This window comes from Anopheles merus, chromosome 3R (genome assembly GCF_017562075.2).
Source record: "Anopheles merus strain MAF chromosome 3R, AmerM5.1, whole genome shotgun sequence".
NCBI classification, from domain to species: domain Eukaryota; kingdom Metazoa; phylum Arthropoda; class Insecta; order Diptera; family Culicidae; genus Anopheles; species Anopheles merus.
Window position 1 is genome coordinate 18,224,720 of NC_054084.1, and position 19,671 is coordinate 18,244,390.

Below are 19,671 nucleotides of genomic sequence, written 5' to 3' on the forward strand. Positions count from 1 at the left end.
GATGATGAAGGAAATGAGCAGCGGAAGTTCAAAGTATGATGATGCTGTTGTTCTGTTGTTTTTTTTTCTCGGCATTGCAAAAAAAGCATTACCCTCAAGTTGTCGATAAGACACTCCAGTTTGATGGAGTGTGTGCGAGAATGAGCGGACCCTCGGTTAGGTCAAATGCAACTGCAGGCGATGGACGTGACGAATGCCACCTCAGCATCTCATAATGATACACCCTGTGTCTGTGGCTGGAGGCCCTTTCTTGCCGCCTCACATCGTACCATTGCCAGTTCCTCGCCCGAGAACTTCCAACCGGATGTGCATTGGGTAATTATCACATATCTTACGCGGAATGGTCTTGACGCATCCGGTCCTGGCGCAGTGCGTGGAAAATGTCTTCCCGACGACACACAGGGCCGTTTTCCATCGTGTGATCGTGAGAATTGGACGGAAATAAAACTCGATCGAAGTGCAATGGAGGGCGACAATTATTGTGATAACTGTTAACTGGGCTGCTGACGCCTTCGGGGACATGAGCGGATGGGTTAAGCGATGCCTCCGAGACGGGATGCAACTACCGCAATGCCTCATTCTTGAGATCTTCTCAAGGGTAAAAAAAACTGAAACTCCACATTGTGCAACCTTATCAACTCATTGACGAACTGACATAGATTTCAACGCGAACAAAATGGAGCTGTTTCGTCTTCTTTTTACAAGTGAAATGGTTCCATCATCAGGAATTAATTTACAGTAAATAGTTGGGAATTTGGCCTCGATTCGAACCGTCCCGAACAAAACAAACTCATTTTCCACTTTAACGAACATCAACAATGTCCTGAGCAGCTCAAACGAGCGCTCGCAACCCAAAGCCACCTGCCCGAAATGGTTCGATCGTGCGGCAGCGGCACACACTAAAAGAACCTTCTTTGCCATTCGCTCAACTGGAATTCAACAGTTTCCATTTCAATCCAGCTGACGATCCAGTTGATTAGCGCACCGGAGCCACCGGAAGCTGAAACGATTTAACGGTATCGCAGCGCGCTCAAAGCACCGCACGGCCGGAATGCCGCCACTGTCCACAGCAAAACACATCAAACAGAAGTAAAAAAACAAGCCTAGAAGTCATCAACGGTCGAAAAATCAAAGTATGGCAAATAAAACTTGGACCAGACACTTTGGCCCGCATGAACCAGGAATGAAGTTATAAAACCGTTTCACATAAACCCGAAACCGAATGAAGCAGATGAAGCCAAACGCATTTCGGGCGTCACGAGCCGCACATTCTCCCCACATCGTCCCCGTCGTCCAACGGAAGGTCATGCTGCGGTGGCTGTGAGTGCTAATGCTTTCACCGGAGTTGTTGGTGCTTAATTTTCCGCCCAAAAATGTCCATCCCGAGCAGTGGGCACTGCTCGTTAAACTTTATGGCCTGCTCCATCAGGTTGGGGCAACCGCATTCGCTGATTATCCCGGAGTGGCTTAGAAGAGAGGAGTAGAGTTAAATCTGAGCCTGAGCGTTTGGGTGAAACACGTGAGCTTTGAGACTTGAGTCGGTGCAGCCGGTGAGGAAGACACATGCACATTCCGTTGGGAGGGTTTGCAGCACCAGGCAGCAGTAAAACACGTACGCGAGGCCACCGCGTTGTAGATGGTTGGTGAATGGAGTGGCAAGATTTATGATCATGCCTTCGCGCACCCCCAGGCCACATGCGCCACATGTGTGGCTGGTATGGGACCGTGAATGAATGCAAAAAAACGAGGCAAAAAAGTGCCTCCAGAAGACACGAACGCAGTGATGCGACCTGTTGCTCGGCGATGATGCAACAAGCGTAAAGTGTCACCTTTTTGCATGCCTGCCGTCAAACAATCGTTCGGTTTCCCTGCGCCGCGGTGAGACAAGCCGTTTGAGAAGGCTTCAAGCAGCACTTGATCTATTCTTTAGATTGGATGATTTTTTTTAATGAATGTGTCTATGTGTCGTTTGAAATGTAACTGCTTGGAGCAACCATGGTGTGCCATGAAAAATTCATGCAAACGGCAAACCGCTTGCAAGTGTGCGTACGCGAGCGGATCGCTAGCGGCTCCGTGACACAATCCGTTGGGCAAATGGGCAACAAAGAAAAATTACAGTGTGGTCAAAAAGTGTTACAGAAACAAGGCAAGTTAAATGGAAACAGCTTAGTTGCTGCAGTCACTAGAAGTGAAAAGTTACTCTCTATAAAGGAGAAGTGCTTTATTGTAATAAACTCTTAGCAATAAATAAATTATTGATGTATGTCTCAGGTCCCACCAGGGATCTGTTGATTCTTAATTCAATTTTACCCAAAGATCAATTATTATGTATGTATTTTTATGTATTATTTTGATAAAGATAATAAGTCATTTTTAAAGCCTTTGGTTTTACCTTCCTTATTCAATATTTTAAAGCTTTCATGAAACCAGTTAGTTTACTTTTCCTTTTAATTGATTTTGTAATCCAAGAAGTCTTGTATAGGATGCGTACTTCGCAAACAGACTGTATTTCAATTTCTTCAAGATAATGTTGAACTTATTGATAGTTAACATTTCATTTAGGATCAGTTTGAAATCAGTTGGAATCTATTAATTCGTTGGTCTAAAGTTAAGATTTAAAGAAACAGTCATAACATACATTTTTATGAAGAACTAACTAAATTACCCCCTTTTCCCTTTATGTTAGATCCAGGCTTAAACACAAAGACTTCAACGAACACACATTCAAATCAGTATAAAAACCCAACCAAAACGCGCGGTTTCTCTCAAACTAACTCAATTCCTCGAGTTTTCTGTTCAGCTCCGCTTCTCAACACACTGTACGTGATTAATAAATGTAATAAACCCCTCTCCATTCCAAACCACACCAGCGCTTCTCTTCCTTCTCCTCATTCCTCCCAAAAAAAAAAACGCTCCAGGGGCTACATTCAATGCTAAGCCGATGCGTGGGAGTTGTGATTACAAAATTTATTATTCACCATCGCGCGGGGATTGAGCGGCCCGCGATCCGAAGCCCCCGGCCAGGCCAGCGACTGAGACGCCGTGTACACACGAACACTGTGACACGGGGTGACACAGGGGGATTAGCAGCACGGAAACCAGCCAAGACGGGTGTACATGCGTGTGTGTGTGTGTGTGCGTTGTCTCACAGGGAGGGGCTCTGGCAGCACAACAACTTCAGCACAAAAAGCCCGAACGACCAGGCAGCAGCGAACGAGCCGGCAAATGGCAAAATTTTAAAATTCACACTATAAAACGACACCGCGCGGTGTTGCGCTCGATCGTGGTCTTGGTGCGATCTGGCCGTGCGCCGTTCGCGCAAAATGCCGTCCGGCGATGATGGCGATGCTTCCTCTGCGTTCTCCCCCCACACACTCGGGGTGGGTTTCGCATTTCTAAAGCCCTGGCGGGCTTGCCTGTGGGGTGGATACGAGTCGCGCTTTGTGGGGAAGAGTTGCACCAGTGGCCGCTCGGAACTCGCCCTGAATCATAAGATACCAAACAAAACCTTCCTGTTTTTGCTTTTGCTACCCCTCCCGAGCCACTGAGCTGACGGGCACGGGCAACAAAGAGACGCAAAGCCGTGAAATGCTTTTGTTTCGGTGGTGTAAAATGAGATTTTCCCGAGAAATTGTCGCTCGCCGCTCACGGCACGAGCTCCAACCGAACGTTCAGTTTTTATATCCGCATCAAAGGGGTGCGTTTTTGTGTGTTCGTACGGCAGACGACTTAGCTCGATTTGATTTAAGTAAGCGAAGCACCTAAGCTCAACGATGATTAAATGCTGACGAATGGCTTTGGGCGCTGCCAGTACAAATTGCGCTTCAGATCTTTAGCCGGGCAGGTCTATCCATCGTGAAAATCAATCAAAGAGGAGACGTGCGCGGTGAGTCAGGAAAAGTCAATTTTTAATTCCGAAAGCAAAACACAAACCTGCGGCAGAGGGTGGCGCAATCACTCTAATCTCTTTGCCCCCTGTCGGCCCCAGAGTGACAACCATCAAACCGCGCTCCGAACCGCAACAGCTTGAGATATTATTATTTTGTTGTTTATCTTTGTTGTTTTTCTCACTCTATTTTTATTTACTTATCAACACTCTCACACACACACACGCAGACACGCTCAGACAGAGCGACCGAGTTGCACTTTATCTTGACAGAAAAGTCAACAAGTCTGCGGGTTCGCCCGGAGGATGACTTTAGCCTCTTATCTTATCACATAACCGCCCAGTGCCGAGATACTTGCCCCGTCCGCTAGACCGATGTCGAAATGCAGCACCTTGTATGGGACAAACCCAACTCGCACTGGATCTTTCTCGCCCAGAGTGGTAGTGGTCAACAGGGCGCTTCTCGGCGGGGGGATAGAACGCACGTTCACTCCGCGATGAACTTTGCTTATTAAACATGCCTAAACAAACACGTAAAGGGGGCGATAAAAATCAAAACCAGGCTTGTGTGGCTGGTGGTTCACATGTGGTTTAAAAGCAATACGACCAGTAACAGCACCAGCACCGGCTGGTATGTAAATCCTAAGCAGACCCGCGCCATGGATCGTGCATCAAAGTGGACGGCGGACAGCGCGAAGCATTTATTAATATTCCGACCATTTTTCTTCGGAACTCGAGCCGAAATCTAATTGATTCAAAACGAGTCCTGGCGTGTACAATAAATCAAAGGTTGTGCATGTGCGGTGCATCTTAAAGCAGAGTTTGATCCGGATTTGGTTCATAAAACTGTTTAACTTTTGAAAATATAACATGTAAATTGGTTATTTAACCAAGATAATGTATGAGACATGTACATTCCTCTTGTAATAAATGCAAATTTAAATCACCGACGAATGAACATGATCGGCACATGGAACTAAAAAAGAGGACAAAAATAGGATTTTTTCTCTTATTTTTTGTCCAACATTTTCACCACCTTGAAAAGCATGCCTGCTGGCACTGATGGCACGTACGGCGATCGCATTTTTGGCCCCAAAACTTTATATAAATCAGGTCAGAGCAAGAGAAGCGTTCGGTGCTCATTGCGCGCTTCATAAAGCCCGCGAACGCGGCCCCAACATATGGTATAGGAGCGCTGGTCCACGGCTGTTTTTTTTCCTTTCTGCTGATAGTAACGCTAGTTTTGGCTTGTGCTAGGCTGCCCAGTGTTTCTACCTCTCATCGATCTACGGTTATTATTCGTGTTCTGATTCGTGCTCGTTCGCAAACGCGCCACGATTTAATGAACTTCTTACACCAGCAGTCCGTTCGAATACAGAGTGAGAGGGAAACGAAAGGTATCGGCAACCCAATCTAGCGTGTGGGAGAACTTGTACTGATTTGTGTACACGTGCGTGTGTTTGTACAGTGACAATTAATAGCAACCAGACCCAGCATACTATCCAAACCGTGTAAAGCAACGCATAAAAAAACACCAGAGGTTCGTCGCCTGAGCCGTGGTAAGTTCTTTGTTTTCTATCGCTTCTATCACGGCCCGCGCAAGCTCCCGCGCAGAACGCGTGGTCGGAGAACGGGTTCTAGCGCTCTGCAACGGGGGAAGCTTTCGACCATACGAAATGCAGTGTCACCAGCAGTGCAACTGCACCAACACCAGCAGCGACTTGAAGAAAGCGAAGCGACGCAGATTTGCGTGCGACCCGTGGCAGATAGGGTAATATCTTAGCCTTAAATCATGGGCTGGCCAGCCGTCAGCCTCAACAAAACATAAACAATCTGGACACACTCACACAAACACGCTGGTGGCAGTCTCACCCCGCCCGCTCCAAACCCTCTTCCCCCGTTACAATGGGTTGCGCCTGTGACGAAGACTGACGCGCCGAATGTTTATTTGCCATTTGCCCCAAACTCCATGGCCAGTTGTTGGGCAGAGGAGTCGCCCCGCCCCCGGCTCAAGGCTCAAGGGAAGCAGCGAAACTAAGAGTGTTTGGTTTTACCATTTGCCTTCCTTTTTTGTTGTGTGTTTGCACTGCCTTCAGCCTTGCGTCTTGGCTTTCAAATTCGGTGTGCAGACCCCGGAGCCGTACGAATTAAAACCATTTCAGAAGCTGCACCAGCACGAACCAGCATATTCTGCATACAAATGCATACATACTAATGCGAATGGTCACCAGTTGCGCTGTTTATAGATTCCTTTGTAAGCACTACTCCTTCATATTTTCAATCATCGTTATGCAGGTCCATCAAACTTTGTTGGAGGATGTATTTTTGTGCATTGTTTTGTTGTTGCATTGAAGGAAAAACAAATCTCAAACCTTCCATTTGAGAACTTTGGTAGAATACAAGTGAGCGCTTTTCATCGTGCGCTCCCCTCCACGCCCGTGAAGATCGTTCGCCACAAGGTGGTTGTTTGCGTAGTTTGTTTGTACTTTGCGTAAGCCAACGGGAATCACCGAGGCAACGAGCAGTGCAAACCTATCTGTAAATAGGTAATCTACAATCTTAACCTCAAGTACCGCGATGCACAGTACAACGGGTGTTGAGTGTAAGTGCAATTGTTTTGTTGGCACACACAACACACACAACCGTGACACAAGCAGTGGGCAGGTAATGAATCACTGCCTGAGGCACTGAGATTGTGGTTCAAAAAGATCAAAATTGTTTGTAAAAATCGTGTCATACATGGACTGAAAAGTATAAGTACACGCAACTGGTTCGTGGTTTAGAATCGACAAATCTTGTTCTGCGTCAAAAAACATTCAAATTGAAAGCTTTATTACACTGAATTTACAAATACGTAGACGTTCATTTCTAGATTTAAAGTAAAGTCTGTGTTAGAAGCCAAAATTTAAAACACTATATCATCATTAGTAAGGGCTGATCACAGGTCGTAAGTCGGAGACTCTTGCTTAGTAACAATGGCGACGAACCTAAGTCTTTTAAATGCTCTTAGAAGATGTTTTTCAAATCTCAGCAATTGATAATGTTTCCAGATTTGACCTAAACTTTTGAAATTTTCAAATATTCCTTTAATGTTTTGAATAAAAAAGAATGACTCATAACTGTAAAAATTACTGTACAATAAATTTATTGAACTGTTTTGACATATTTTATCATAATTCCTCCATGTTTTTGACTGGAATGACCATTTATTTGAGGAATGACAACAAAGAAGAAGATGTGTAAGAACGAGTAAATTGATAGAAAATTATATAAATTTATTAGTAGTTCATTTATTTGTTGTTTGAAACATAAAACATAATAATTTCATTTTCATTTTTATACTACTTCTATTCCCTTCCAAACTCTTCAGTGGCAGATCTTTCGCATGTTCAATTTACTACACTTACAAATTGCTTTATCAGGTCCTTTGCCAACACAGCAGAGCAATTGCTCTTTTAGCACAGTTTCTTCTTCCTTGTAAGCTTCTTGTAGGAAGAGTTTAAAATAACAGCTAAAATTGCCAATAGACACCTATCGTTCCGCCGAAAAGGCCGGCCCTAGCAGCAGCTGCTGTTCGCCTGCCCCGGATGATGCTTTGCCGTGCGAAAACCGATACTTTGTGCTGACGGTGCGCCCACAGTGTGGGCCGCCACGAAAAACACTCGGGCTCTCGGGCAACACAAAAGCCTCCCGAAAGGTAATACTTCGTGCAGAGCGGGAAAGGAAGTGCGCACCAGTGTACAGTTTTTGCATCGTTTCAAAAGCCCAATAGAAGGTGCATGGTGCATCGGAGCACGGCTACACTTTCGCAAAATAGTGCAGGCTCACTGGGACAGCACGGGCAGAAAGGTCAGGATGAAGAGGGGGGAAAAGATGATGGAAAAAAGCGAAAAACAAAAAACAAAGCCAGCATACAAAACGCGCGGAGAAAGAAATGGTGAGGTGAGTGAATGGAGTGGACTGATCTACGACACGACATCGGACAAGATCGAGATGGAGAGCAGAGCGAGAGCGAGAGAGAGAGAGTATGGCAGAGAGGATAGGACTGCGTGTGGGAAATGGTAGCATACAAAACGCAGCATAAAGTGAAGGAGGAACCCTTAAAACCAAGCAAAAAACAAGCAAGACGACTCAGCAGAATGCTGCGAGTGAGTGAAAAACAGGCCAAAAAGAGAAAGAGAGAGTGAGCCACCACACATACACAAACACACACACACACACACACACGATCGCAGGTACTTGGTGGAAGAATCATCGAACCGTTCCGAAAAAAAGCAGCAGCAAAGTGTAAAACAATACGGAAAAGAGCACTCACAGCAAACAAACCTTCTCTTCTAGCACCGCATGCAAACATAATTATGCTTCTCCGGCATTTGCAACCAGCACCACCATGCGTGAGATGCAGACACCAACACCAACGAAAAACAACCCTGCCCCTGAGAGGCAAACACAACAATCCATCCGCTTGAAGGCGAACGTTACCTGTGTCCGTGCGCTGGCCCAAAACCCAAAAAGCGAGATGAAAGCGAAGGCCTCTTCCTTTCGGCCCAGCAACCTTGCTTGCAGCCGTGTGCATCGGTGCAGCATGTGCTTTTGTTTTTTGTTTCGACTGCCTAGAACTTCCAGTTGCCCGGCGCAAGTTCCGGCGCAAAGCAACCGGCTCGCGATGCGCTTCGCTTCCCCTGCTTCCCGGGCGAATTTGGGAAATCGGATTTCGGGAAACGGTGTGCCCGTGGGACGCGTTACATAATTGCACGTTACCATGTCACGGTCATGAAGATGAGCATGGATATGTTCGCCCGTCACAGGAAACCGACAAATTCTGCCGCCTTCGCGCCGCATTGAATTACACATGCGGAGCAGCAGCGGAGAGGATCGGGGAACACCATCCTCTCCGTGGAAAACAAAGGAGGAAAAATCCCGGCCTTGGTGGGATTACGTGCAAAGCGGGAACGGGCTTAGGGTGATCCCGTTTCGGGTCGGATCACCGAAACGTACGCAACTGGGTGAACGCAGATTAATTATCCTATTTTCTCGTCACACTTGAATCTCGAGCGCGGCTGTTTTGCATCACAGGCGACGCGCGATGGACGGGTGAGGTCAGTCGGGGTAGGGTCGTTTCGTGTGTGTTGTGTGTGTGTGTGCGGCAAGGTCCGGCCCGTTTCGCAACTGTGCGGGAGTGAAAATAACCCTGAGCAGGGCGGCTACTATCTTATCGGACAGTACTACAAGGCGAGCTGGTGTGCAGCAGTCTCGCCCGAGCTCGGAGAGGGCGCTTTTGTTTGCCACAACAAGCTGAAGTTCGAAACCGAATGATTGATAGAAATGAGAAAATACAAAACAAAACTTTCTATGCATTGTTGTTTGAATCGAGCGGGGTCTGTTTTGATAGCAAAATTGAAAAGAATAGATTGTTCAAGCAATCGAACGGACAGAACGTGTAGGAAATGTGAGTCGACATTGCCATGTGCCCAGGGTTGCTTTGCCAAGCTCAAATCCGTTTTATAGTTCTTCTATAGTTCTTAAATCTTCTATAGTAACTGGAAATATGCTCTCAGGAAAAGCACAAAAAGCACATAAAGTTATAACGCTCTGTCGAAGGTATCTAGTTAAATTTGAACGTAAAAATCGAGAACGTGAAGTCAAGTGAAAATGTCATATTATGATGTCTGCTGATGATTTAGTCTACTTATTATTTATTTTTTTGTTTGACGAAAACCATTTGATTATTGGATGGGAATTTCAACGTATTCAATGATACAATGAACCTATTATTGTCCAGATATGCACAATTTTTATGAATAGAAGAATTTTTATGAAATAGAGTACAACGTTATGCAAAGAGGTACTTACAATTAATGTGGAATCCGTCATTTGTAATTCTATCGATGAGAATTATATTTTTCGGTATTCAAGATCAGATTTTCGGTATTTAATTTCATACTGTGAGCATCAATGAGACTATCCAAGCATGTTATAACACAATTTAATGTATCCTTTAGAATATAAACTGGTTTGCTCTAACCAAAAACACAAAAAAAATGTTGTGATATTTGTAGGACATTCAGTTCAGTGTGATCATTATTCTCCATTTTGCCATTTCATCCATTGTAAATACTATTAAAGTACAACTAAACATAAATTTTAATGTAATAACCAAAACCAAAGATTTTTAGTCCAGTTTGTTTGTGTGAAGCAACAATTTTGCAGCACAACATTCTCAGGGCCGTCCGACCCGATGTCCACAAAGTTTAGGAAACGGATAAATAAAGCACCAAATCCATTCTCCTTCACGCTTCAGAAAGTTTTATTCGAGAGATATCCTGCTTTAAAACATAGCACAAACTATCAAAACTTCTGTTTCGTGGCACAATGTGAAGTTCGCTTCTGTATTGATTGAACCGCAAGCGCAAGTGCAATCTCAAAGCGCGCGAATGTGGGGTGCGTTTGCTTCGTTTCTAAAATTCATCCGTTTCAGCAAGGAAGCGTGTAAAAGTGCCATGCCAGCACGATTGCGGTGTGGAACAAACCCCTCACGAAAAAAAAAACAAAACAAAGTCTCAAACTTTTCTATATCAAACACTAGTTTGAATTAAAAATCGAACCGAATCAGCCCAAAGTAGTGCTGCCAGTGCTGGCTGGTTGGTTGTGGTTGTGTATAAATAATTTATGACGCAATAAGATTTACTTGATCGCTCGCGCTCTCTTTCCCCACGGTGAGTGAATGCTGTGGCCGATCGTTCCCTCCTCACGACCCAAGCGCAAGCGCTTATTACGCGCCCTCCGAACGCGGTTGGGTCGCGCCGCGGAATCGCGTGGGTGCGCGTTTACCTTGAAGTGCGCGAATAGGCACGCCGCGGACGTACACACACGCACACACGCACAAATGCTCTATTCACTAGTTCGTGTTTCTTGTTGGGCCAGTTTTTTTTTGGGAGCAAAAAGGTTTTTTTTACATCGTTTGTAAACGACAGCATTTTAGTTCAATGTTTCGATGTGTTAAATATTATTTGCTCTTGGGTTGCATTAAGGCAAAAGCCTTGTTGCTTTCTTTGAATTATTCTTCTCTTCTTTTTTGTCTTATGTTGGCTAAGATTTCTTGCTTTTCCTCTTATTTTTTATTTTTAATCTTTTAACCGAATTTTTCTCTTGAATTTGATCTGATTTTCAAGCTTTAGTTTACTTTTTTCTCACTTTTTCCGATATCACTTATTCATTAATTAGGTAAAAACGGCTCAAAACTTTTTTCGTACACATCCCAAAAGTTAATTAATCATCTCTAGCAACCCGAACCACTTACCTCTCATTTCGTTGATCTCGTTTTTGTGTGCAAAGTCTCGCATGTAGCAGCTGCCCGTCGCAAACAGCACGCTCAGCAGTAGGGCCGCCGTCACCAGCCTCACCCCGTACGCACCCATCTTCACTGCGTTTTATCACTTGTGTATACCTCACTTGTACCCCCGTTTCTTCTTCTTCTTCTTCTTTCTCTTCCTTTCCCTTGCCCTTTCACTCACACGAGCGCACTTGGGTGCAACAGGTTGCTGCTGCTGCTGCTGTTTGGTGGGTTTTTTCTTGCTTCCCTTATACCGAATATTCTACCCTGCTCGTCGTTCGACCTGTCGCACAAACTCACTCGGTGGCCACTTGTTTCACGGCTTCTTGTGACACTAGTCTCATCTGGCAGTACTGTGGGTTGCCCCGTTCCATAGCACACCGGTTGGTCGTTCTCGGATTGGCGTTCGAAACTGAATCGCGTTCGATGGGCGCCAAAATCCAAACTGCTTTGCAGCAACAAGTGTCAGTTGAACGGTTTTGGGAAAGATGGTCGATGTTTTAATTCCGGCTTCGATGAATTGTTTTTCTTCTCGCACAGAGACACTTCACAAAGTGCATTACATTCACCATTGAAGCTGTGTTTTATAGCCTTTTATTAGACTTAAATGCTTTTATTTTTAAACTGATTTGTTTCCCTTCAAAACTCACTCATTACAAGCAGAAACTGCTTCCTATTCGTGCTTCGAACTGAATCGAATCAGAAAGCTAAGTTTTTCGACCAACTTGAAAGATGATTTTGGCTTTGTAGTCGCAACAAAAAAATAATCACACGAACACACTTCACTTGCTATTCTTCCTCACAGCACTGCAGCACAACAAAAAACACTTGTTCACACGCGCGCAACAGTACGCAACATCGCATTCCACGTTCACCAAGATTCGAATACAATCTTTGGGGAAAAATTCACTTCAAAAAAACACATTCAAACCCAAAGATCTTTCACTAACGCGAATGCACTATTTTCACCGTTTTTTTTTTTCGTACACCAAAAACGACACTTTGCTCTCCGCCGTACAATTTCAAACACTCAAATACGTTAACCACTACCAAACGCTGATGCGTTCCCTGCTCTGCGCTATTTTCCTCAACCAACAGCCCGTGAAAAGGTGGCGTCAAAACACGATCGTCAGGGGCTGAAACTGTACGCACGGACTACGCCAACCGGAAGGTTCGTTGCGGCCCAAGAACACCACCGCACGGTGTAAAGGCATCTTTCACCCACTACACAAACCACACCACCAGGTAGCAGCGGTGGCCAGTTGAGACGAGCCGAAACCAACAAAAAAAAAAATTGTTGGCCTTACGCTGTGGGGTTGGCCACCCTCTCCCCTGATTTTCGTTCGGCTGCCGTTGGGCAGTGTGTGTGTGTGTTTTTTTATTATTATTTTTTCTGCTACCACCTTGTTCAATTGTGATCACTGCGGTCTGTGGAGTCGTTTGCTCCCTTAAAGTATACTGTTTCTTTAGCTTTTGATTCACCTCTCCTCTCTCTCGTTTTCACACACTTTCTTGCCGTTGAAGTGTGACGAAGAAAACCACTAATAGTTACACCACGAGTCACTGTAGCGAACATAAAAAATACACACACAAATCCGGCGCTGCTGTGCCCTTCCGTCGATCTTCTAGAGTTCAACTTCAAACTGCAACTGAGCCTATGCTCGGGGGTAGGTCGGATGCTAAACCAAACGCTCACGCTTGGTGGAAGGTTCGCTCTCTTGTTTTGCATTGGAAGAGAGCGGTAGCTTGCTGACTCTCTCGTGAGATGGGCCATTTTCTCGCCATGTTTTCGTGGTGGAATTTTCACGGTCCATAACGCTGTTTCAGCATGGCTTAAGGGTTGAGAAGATTTAGATGTTGTGGATTTGTTTTTTACTTAAATACATTTGCTAACAAAAGGATTTTTCGAAGTATTATTTAAAAATATACAAGACCTTAAATTAAAAAAAAAAAACTTTAAAGAACACAACAATTATCCGACATATAAAAAACAATTTTTTAGCTTCGTTTCCCACCTCATCAACCCGTAGCAACTTGTGCGCCGAACTTGCACGCAGTTGCATGCCATATTTGATGCGATTTATGCTGCCCTCTTATGCTGCTTATGCGTTTATGTTCCATTCCAGTGGCTTGTTTTGCTTCGCTGATTCTCTCCCCATGTTCGCTCAGTGGTTTGTTGACGAGCCATTCTCTTTCGAGCTAAGCTTGGAACTGTGAGCGTACTCTCGCGGTCATTACATTTGAAGCGTTGACGCGTAAACAGCTTGGTCGAGGGTATCACCAATACCTGCGTACCAGGCGCTTGTTATGCAGGGCTCAACAATCAGTTAATTTGTATAATCTAACTATTAGATTGACCAAATAAAATTAATTAAAAAAAAAACAGGACGACGAATTTTCTGTGGAGATAACATTTTGCTAACATTTTTCTCAATTTTGAATATTCTATTATTTTAGGTTTCATTTTTTTAAATTTTAATTCCATTGTTTTATCTATATCAGTAAAAAATATAAGCAACCAAACAAAAATTATGAACAAGAACTTTGCGATCAATGTTTTTAGGACCACGAAGTTTGTGACAGAGAAGTTTGCGACCAACAAGTTAGCGATCAAGATTTTTGCAGCCAAGACTTTTGCGACCAAGAAGTTTGCGACCAAGAATTTTACGACCAACAAGTTTGCGACCAACAAGTTTGCGACCAAAAAGTTTGCGACCAAGAAGTTAGCGACCAAGAAGTTTGCGACTAAGAATTTTGGGATCAAGAAGTTTGCGACCAAGAAGTTTGTGACCATCAATTTTACGACCAAGAAGTTTGCGTTCAAGAATTTTGCGACCAAGAAATTTGCGACCAATAATATTGCGACCAAGAAGTTTGCGATCAAGATATTGGTGACCATGGATTTTGGGCCCAAGAAGCTTACGACCAAGAAGCTACCGACCAAGAAGCTTGCGATCAAGATATTGGTGACCAAGAAGTTTCCGACAAAGAAGTTCGCGTAGAAGAAGTTCGCGACCAAGAAGTTTGCGACCAACAAGTTTGCGACCAACAAGTTTGCGACTAATGAAACGAACCGCGCCACGTCGAAACGCGCCCAATGAAACGATCCGACTGTGCACGATGATTGTTCATCCCTGAAACAGAACTTTACAACAGTCACGTCATGACCGAGATCAATATACATCACCTCATAAAATCAAACTAATCTAATCGTGATTGTAACAAAATAGAAAAGGTACATTGTAACAACACATTGAAGGACGAAAAAACCGGTTCTTTGTTAATATAACACTCACACGAAACTTACCGCTGCGAAGTTAGGAGCAGATTTTTTTCCGTCTCATCATTTTATCAAATCAAAACACACACCTCATTATCATTACTTTTTATTAGTTCTTTTGCCATACAAGAACTTTGGTTTAGTTTTATTCATTCATTTCGTTTTGTTTGTTGTTGGTTTTTTGTTTTCGCTCATTAGTGTATTCATTTTGGTTTGCATTATTGTGACTGCTTTCTTCTTCTTTTCTTTGCGGGGCATTTTAAACACGCTTTTGCTTGTTCGCTTGCGCAACCATCCGTATTTCCGCTCATTCCAGCTATCGCTTACCTTTCCGTTTGCAGCCATGTTTAGCTACTCCATTGACAATCTCTGCCCTCTGCTGTGTTGCATTAATGTGTGGCTGTGTGTTTAACCGTTCTACTAGTTTGTTTTTGTTCTACTATATGGCGGCAACATGGCGCAAGGGTTGTTTTTTTGTTTGTTTGTTCGTATTGGTTGATGAGTTGCTGCAAGCATTTGCCTTCTGCCGGAGGCGGAGGTTTATGGTCCGCCCACCGGCATGCTTTGATTCGATCCTTTCGGTAAGCTAGCCGGTGCGTAGCAGCAAAAGTGTAGTTATTAGTAGCGATTAGCTCATGGATATAAGTTGCCCCCCCAAAACTCGGTTCCGTTGCTGCATTCTACTAGCCTGCTTACTTTCTTCCTTCATCTAAAGTTTTAATTTTATATTCGATTTTATTTATCATTTCCAGCTTATCACAAACAAACACATGACAACGGAAACAGTCGGTTTAAAGTAAACGGCAATATGCAAAAGATGGAGTCACCACATTCCAAAACCTCCAAATGTTTATTAATGCTACGCGGAAAGTGTTTAAGTTTGCTGTAAGCTAAATCCTCTTCCGGCAGCCAAACCGCCATCCTCACGGGTAGAAGAACATAGTTGCAGTGCGCTTTGCAAGAAAATTGCAAGTAAAAGGGCTTTTCGAAAAAATCTATCACCAGCGGCGCGCCGACATCGCGTTAAGAGACTTCTATCATGTTCATCCAATTTCAATAATCAATGATTAGGCACTCAAGTGATAAATGAATCGCTCTGCTGTTTCGGCCACCCTTCCCGCATATGTATTTCCGTGAATGTTCGCGCATAGCTGTACAGTTTAGCTTGCATTTAGTGTTGTGTTGTGTCGCCTCAATCCTGTCCTTAACTGCATCCTGTAGTAGCTTCTGCATCAGTTTGCTGCGTTTAAGTGTCTTTTTTTTTGTTTTTGCTATGCACCCGTGATGGATTTTTGCTGAGAACCGTGTCTGCTCCTTATCACAAAAGGCTTTTCTCTCTAGCCGGATGTCTCTAGTAGATCGTTCCTTGCGCTCAGTCGCATCTGGCTAAAGCTATAGTGCTAATACGGAGTGTGGTATTGTACGAAATATTGTTCTGCAGTTGGTTTGTTTGGTATTTTATTCGTTTATTCTTCTCTGTCTGTTTTGCAAAATTAAAACCATCTGCTAAAACGAAACTAAACAAAAACAACACACAAATGGTGACATTTCGATGTCAACAAACACGAAACGCGTAGAATCAAGTCGAGAATAAGCATCGCCAGGAGCTTTTATTAGCATGGTTTGAACGTGCATGCCTAATTAATCGCATTCGTTTGTTTAAGTGTTTGTAACCGCCAGCTTCTTCCTTTTTTTTATATCGACAGTTGAAAGGGGGACGTTGGCCATATTGCCACAAAGTAACATTAGCTACACGGTACGCTGTAACTGACTTTTTAGCTTTAATTTGTAGGTGATCCATCTGTTCCTTTCCTAGCACGGTTTTGGAATGTTTTCGGTTTTTTGTCTTTTCTAGTCCGGACTTTTTGTTCGTGCTTTGCGTTTCGGAAGCTTTTCTGCAAGCTTTCAATACACAGTTTTTGTTTAACGGGAGGGGGGTGTGTTGAAGAGAAGAAAAGGAGCCTAGTTAGTGGGCAAGCTAGTACATGAAAAGTATCTACAGATAGTAAGTGTTTCTATGACTACGTAGTTTCGGTTGTTTTTTTTTTACGTTTCCGCTTATCTAGGCCATATGAGTGAAAATGATGATAAAACGAAATTAGGTACTGAAAAGTAACAAAAAATTTAAATAAAATTGTATCAAATCGATTAAAATTAATTTTAAATTGATTAACATGTGTATAGAAACATTCAAAAAAAAACTAAAATAAAAACAAAACAAAACATCTCTAGTAACTTAGTGTTTTGAAAATAGAAACTGAATCAAAAACTATCATAAATCTGAAACATCCTTTCACCAATGGCCGGCCCGCGTCTCGACACACTCCATAATGGAAATCACTGTTCACATCCAAATTTGCAACAAGTGTGTGCGTGTGTGTTTGGGGGCGTTTGCTAGCGCGGTTTAATATGTTTTAATAATAACTTACAGCAGTTTAGAGTCACTGTCAACATCACTACAGAATAAGATTTGCCCTTAGTATGCTTCACTAGTCTGGTTTCCTCGTCTAGAGTAACAATTTGCTTTGATTTCTTCGTTTTACACCGCGTACCGGGCCAGGCCGGCAACTATATGCATGAAACTGTAAACTATACGATAGTTGTCAAACAAGTGTTACAATAACATTTTAATAATTAAGTTGAAATTAATTAAATCATTCAATCGATTTTTTAACGGATAACGGAAATACAGTTCAACACAGTGGGTAAAAAAGTCACTGAAAACTATGCCAGATAACATACATATGATGACGTTACAACATATTGGTTATAAAAATGGTAATCAATTTCATACTTTTATCTTAAAATACTTAATACAGTAAGGAATTTATACAACTTCAATTAAAGTAAAAAGATCAATTTTAATGCTTTGAATCCCACAAATAGTAGTATGCATATCATCATATTGCATCATTAGCTTTCATGCCTATCTAACTAACAATCAACCACGTCCACGTGCAGTGTCCACAACAAGTAGCACATTGGCGTAGGTCCGCTACTATTCCGTCACTTGCTTCTGTCATGTGAGTAGTGCTACAATCGGGCCCCCATCTAGCCTCGTTGCTCGGCGTCTCGTTGCGTGTTTCGTTTTGCTCGTATGCTTGTGGGCTGTGTTTCATTTTATTAAATATATTTGATCGTTTCGTTTGGTCTTTTGTGAAAAGCGATTAAAAAAGTGAGAGGGAGTAAGACGTAAACTATGGCAGTTTATATTTTACCGTTTTGTAGCACTTTCCCAGGCCACGTGGGGAAGGTAGTGCACTCGTTCAATCAAAGGATTTTCTAACGCATCGAGGGACGTTGACATTTAGTACGTTAATCATATAAACGTATCGAGGGGGGGGGGATGTGTAAAGGGTCCGTGTACAGATTCGGGTTCAAACGTTCAATTAAGCCATATTTGTTTGTAACCAAAATCGATCTCAGTATTGCAACAGAAAAACCTTGTACGAGCTGTTTTGTTTTTTTCTTCTTTTTCTTGTAAGCACATGGACCTTGCTTCACTGCACAACGGGCCGTGTTTTGTTTTGTGTTTGTGTGTGATATTTGTTCTCCTTTGTTTTTAGTTATTTAGTTCGTTTATCCTTAAGCTATATTAGTGGCTGTCTTCTCGCGTGCGGCAGACGGCGGTTATCTAGTGTATGCTAATAAGATTACTCCTTCGGCTTTTAGCTTAGTCCGTTTTAACGATATGCATCTCACGTCTCACAGCAACTGCCATACATTTTTGCCTGAATATCGGGTTTGGTTTTTAGGGTGTTTGCGTGTTTCGGTCGTTTTTTTTGTTTTGCTTTATTTCGATTTACTTTTTGCAAAAGCTTTCACATTTCCTTCATCATTTCCATTGTTTTTCTCCACATTCTATACATCTGTTTTTATTTCCTTTTTTCGTTTCTTTTATTTGACGCGCTTAGCGCATCTTCTTTAGCGTTTTCCTGTTTCACAGTATGGTGTTGGCCTGCTGTTCTGTCTGCTCTAGACCTAGTTACATAGTTTATGCTTCTGTTTCTGTTTTGTTTTTTTTTTTTTCTACAAAATGTACATCTCTTTTGCGCCATTGGTTTGCTTCTTTTCTGGTTTTAGCGATTGAGTTGTGTTTTTTTTCTTTGCCTTTTCCAATCGATTTTGCAGTGCTTCGCTTTAGCGGCTACTACTAACAAAGTAAAAAGTAGGGCGCCCATAACAGAACAGCTCTTGGAGCGTATTACGAATAAGAAATTGATATTGGATTCTTGTTGGTCATTTTAATCCTCTCGCAGAAGAGCCGTGTTGGAGAAAATGGAAACGAAATCAATCACCAATTGTATCGTTATTGCTTTTGCTGTTTACATTCCATGAATTTTAGAACTTTTTTTTTTGTCGCTACCTTCCCTCACAAATTTGCTCTCATTTTCGTTGGATAAAGCCGAAGCTCGTAGAAGCGTTTGATAAGTTTTGTGGTTTTCTCTTTTTTTTTCGTTTGTTTGTTAGAATTTCCTTTCTTTTCTGCCATTTCCAGCCCGTCCCTACGCTCGCTTAAAATTGCATAGAAAATACTGCATTCAGCATAACTTTCTCTATTCGATACCGTCGGTTCGTCCACACCTCATCCTCCTCGGCCTCTCCGTCCGCCACACCGCCCCCCTCTTCCACCCCCCGTCCCTTGGCAACATCGGCCCGCTCCCCTGCTACCCAGCCTTCCCGCACGTTCGCAATGATCCGCATCGCCGGTCGGTCCACCCGACCCGATATGTCTCTTTTCTAGCACGCCACGTTCTCGGGCAGCGGATTCTCGGTTATCCGGATCGCACCGTTCTTCGCCCGCTCGTAGATGGCGCCGCTGGCGCCGATACAGGCACTGCCGGTGCTGGAAATGTTGGCCGTTGCTGTGATGCCGCTGATGCCACCGCCGCCGTTGCCGTTGCTGGTTTGCAGCAGATCTGCGCTACCGCCACCACCGCCACCGCCGCCGCCGCCACCACCGCCGCCGCCGCCCGCCGCCAGCACGTTCCCGTTTAGCTTGTCGAACTCTTGATTGTGGTTATGACACGACACCGGTTCATTGTTGTTAACGTTGTTGTGGTTGTTGTTGTTGTTGTTGTGGCGGTTGATTGCAGTTGATGCAGCAGCAGTAGCAGCAGTAGCAGTGGTAGTATGGTATTTAGCATGCGGTGAAAATGTTGGTGCTGCCTC

The 19,671-nt window shown here is 43.5% G+C and overlaps 2 protein-coding genes across 13 annotated transcripts in view; both read right to left on the minus strand.

The window, feature by feature from the left end:
• The window catches only part of LOC121598118 (epidermal growth factor receptor), a 95,128-nt gene extending 82,253 nt beyond the window's left edge, over window positions 1–12,875 (minus strand). Inside the window, exon 1 of the mRNA XM_041924710.1 lies at window positions 11,187–12,875. Within this exon, the coding sequence (XP_041780644.1) occupies window positions 11,187–11,304 (118 nt within the window). The 5' untranslated portion in view covers window positions 11,305–12,875. The remainder of the gene's footprint in view (window positions 1–11,186) is intronic.
• Window positions 12,876–14,589: 1,714 nt separating this feature from the next.
• The window catches only part of LOC121597340 (protein NDRG3), a 47,110-nt gene continuing 42,028 nt past the window's right edge, over window positions 14,590–19,671 (minus strand). For all 12 annotated transcript variants that reach the window (XM_041923036.1, XM_041923038.1, XM_041923037.1 and 9 more), the window contains one exon: window positions 14,590–19,508. In XM_041923036.1, the coding sequence (XP_041778970.1) occupies window positions 19,240–19,508 (269 nt within the window). In that variant the 3' untranslated portion in view covers window positions 14,590–19,239. The remainder of the gene's footprint in view (window positions 19,509–19,671) is intronic.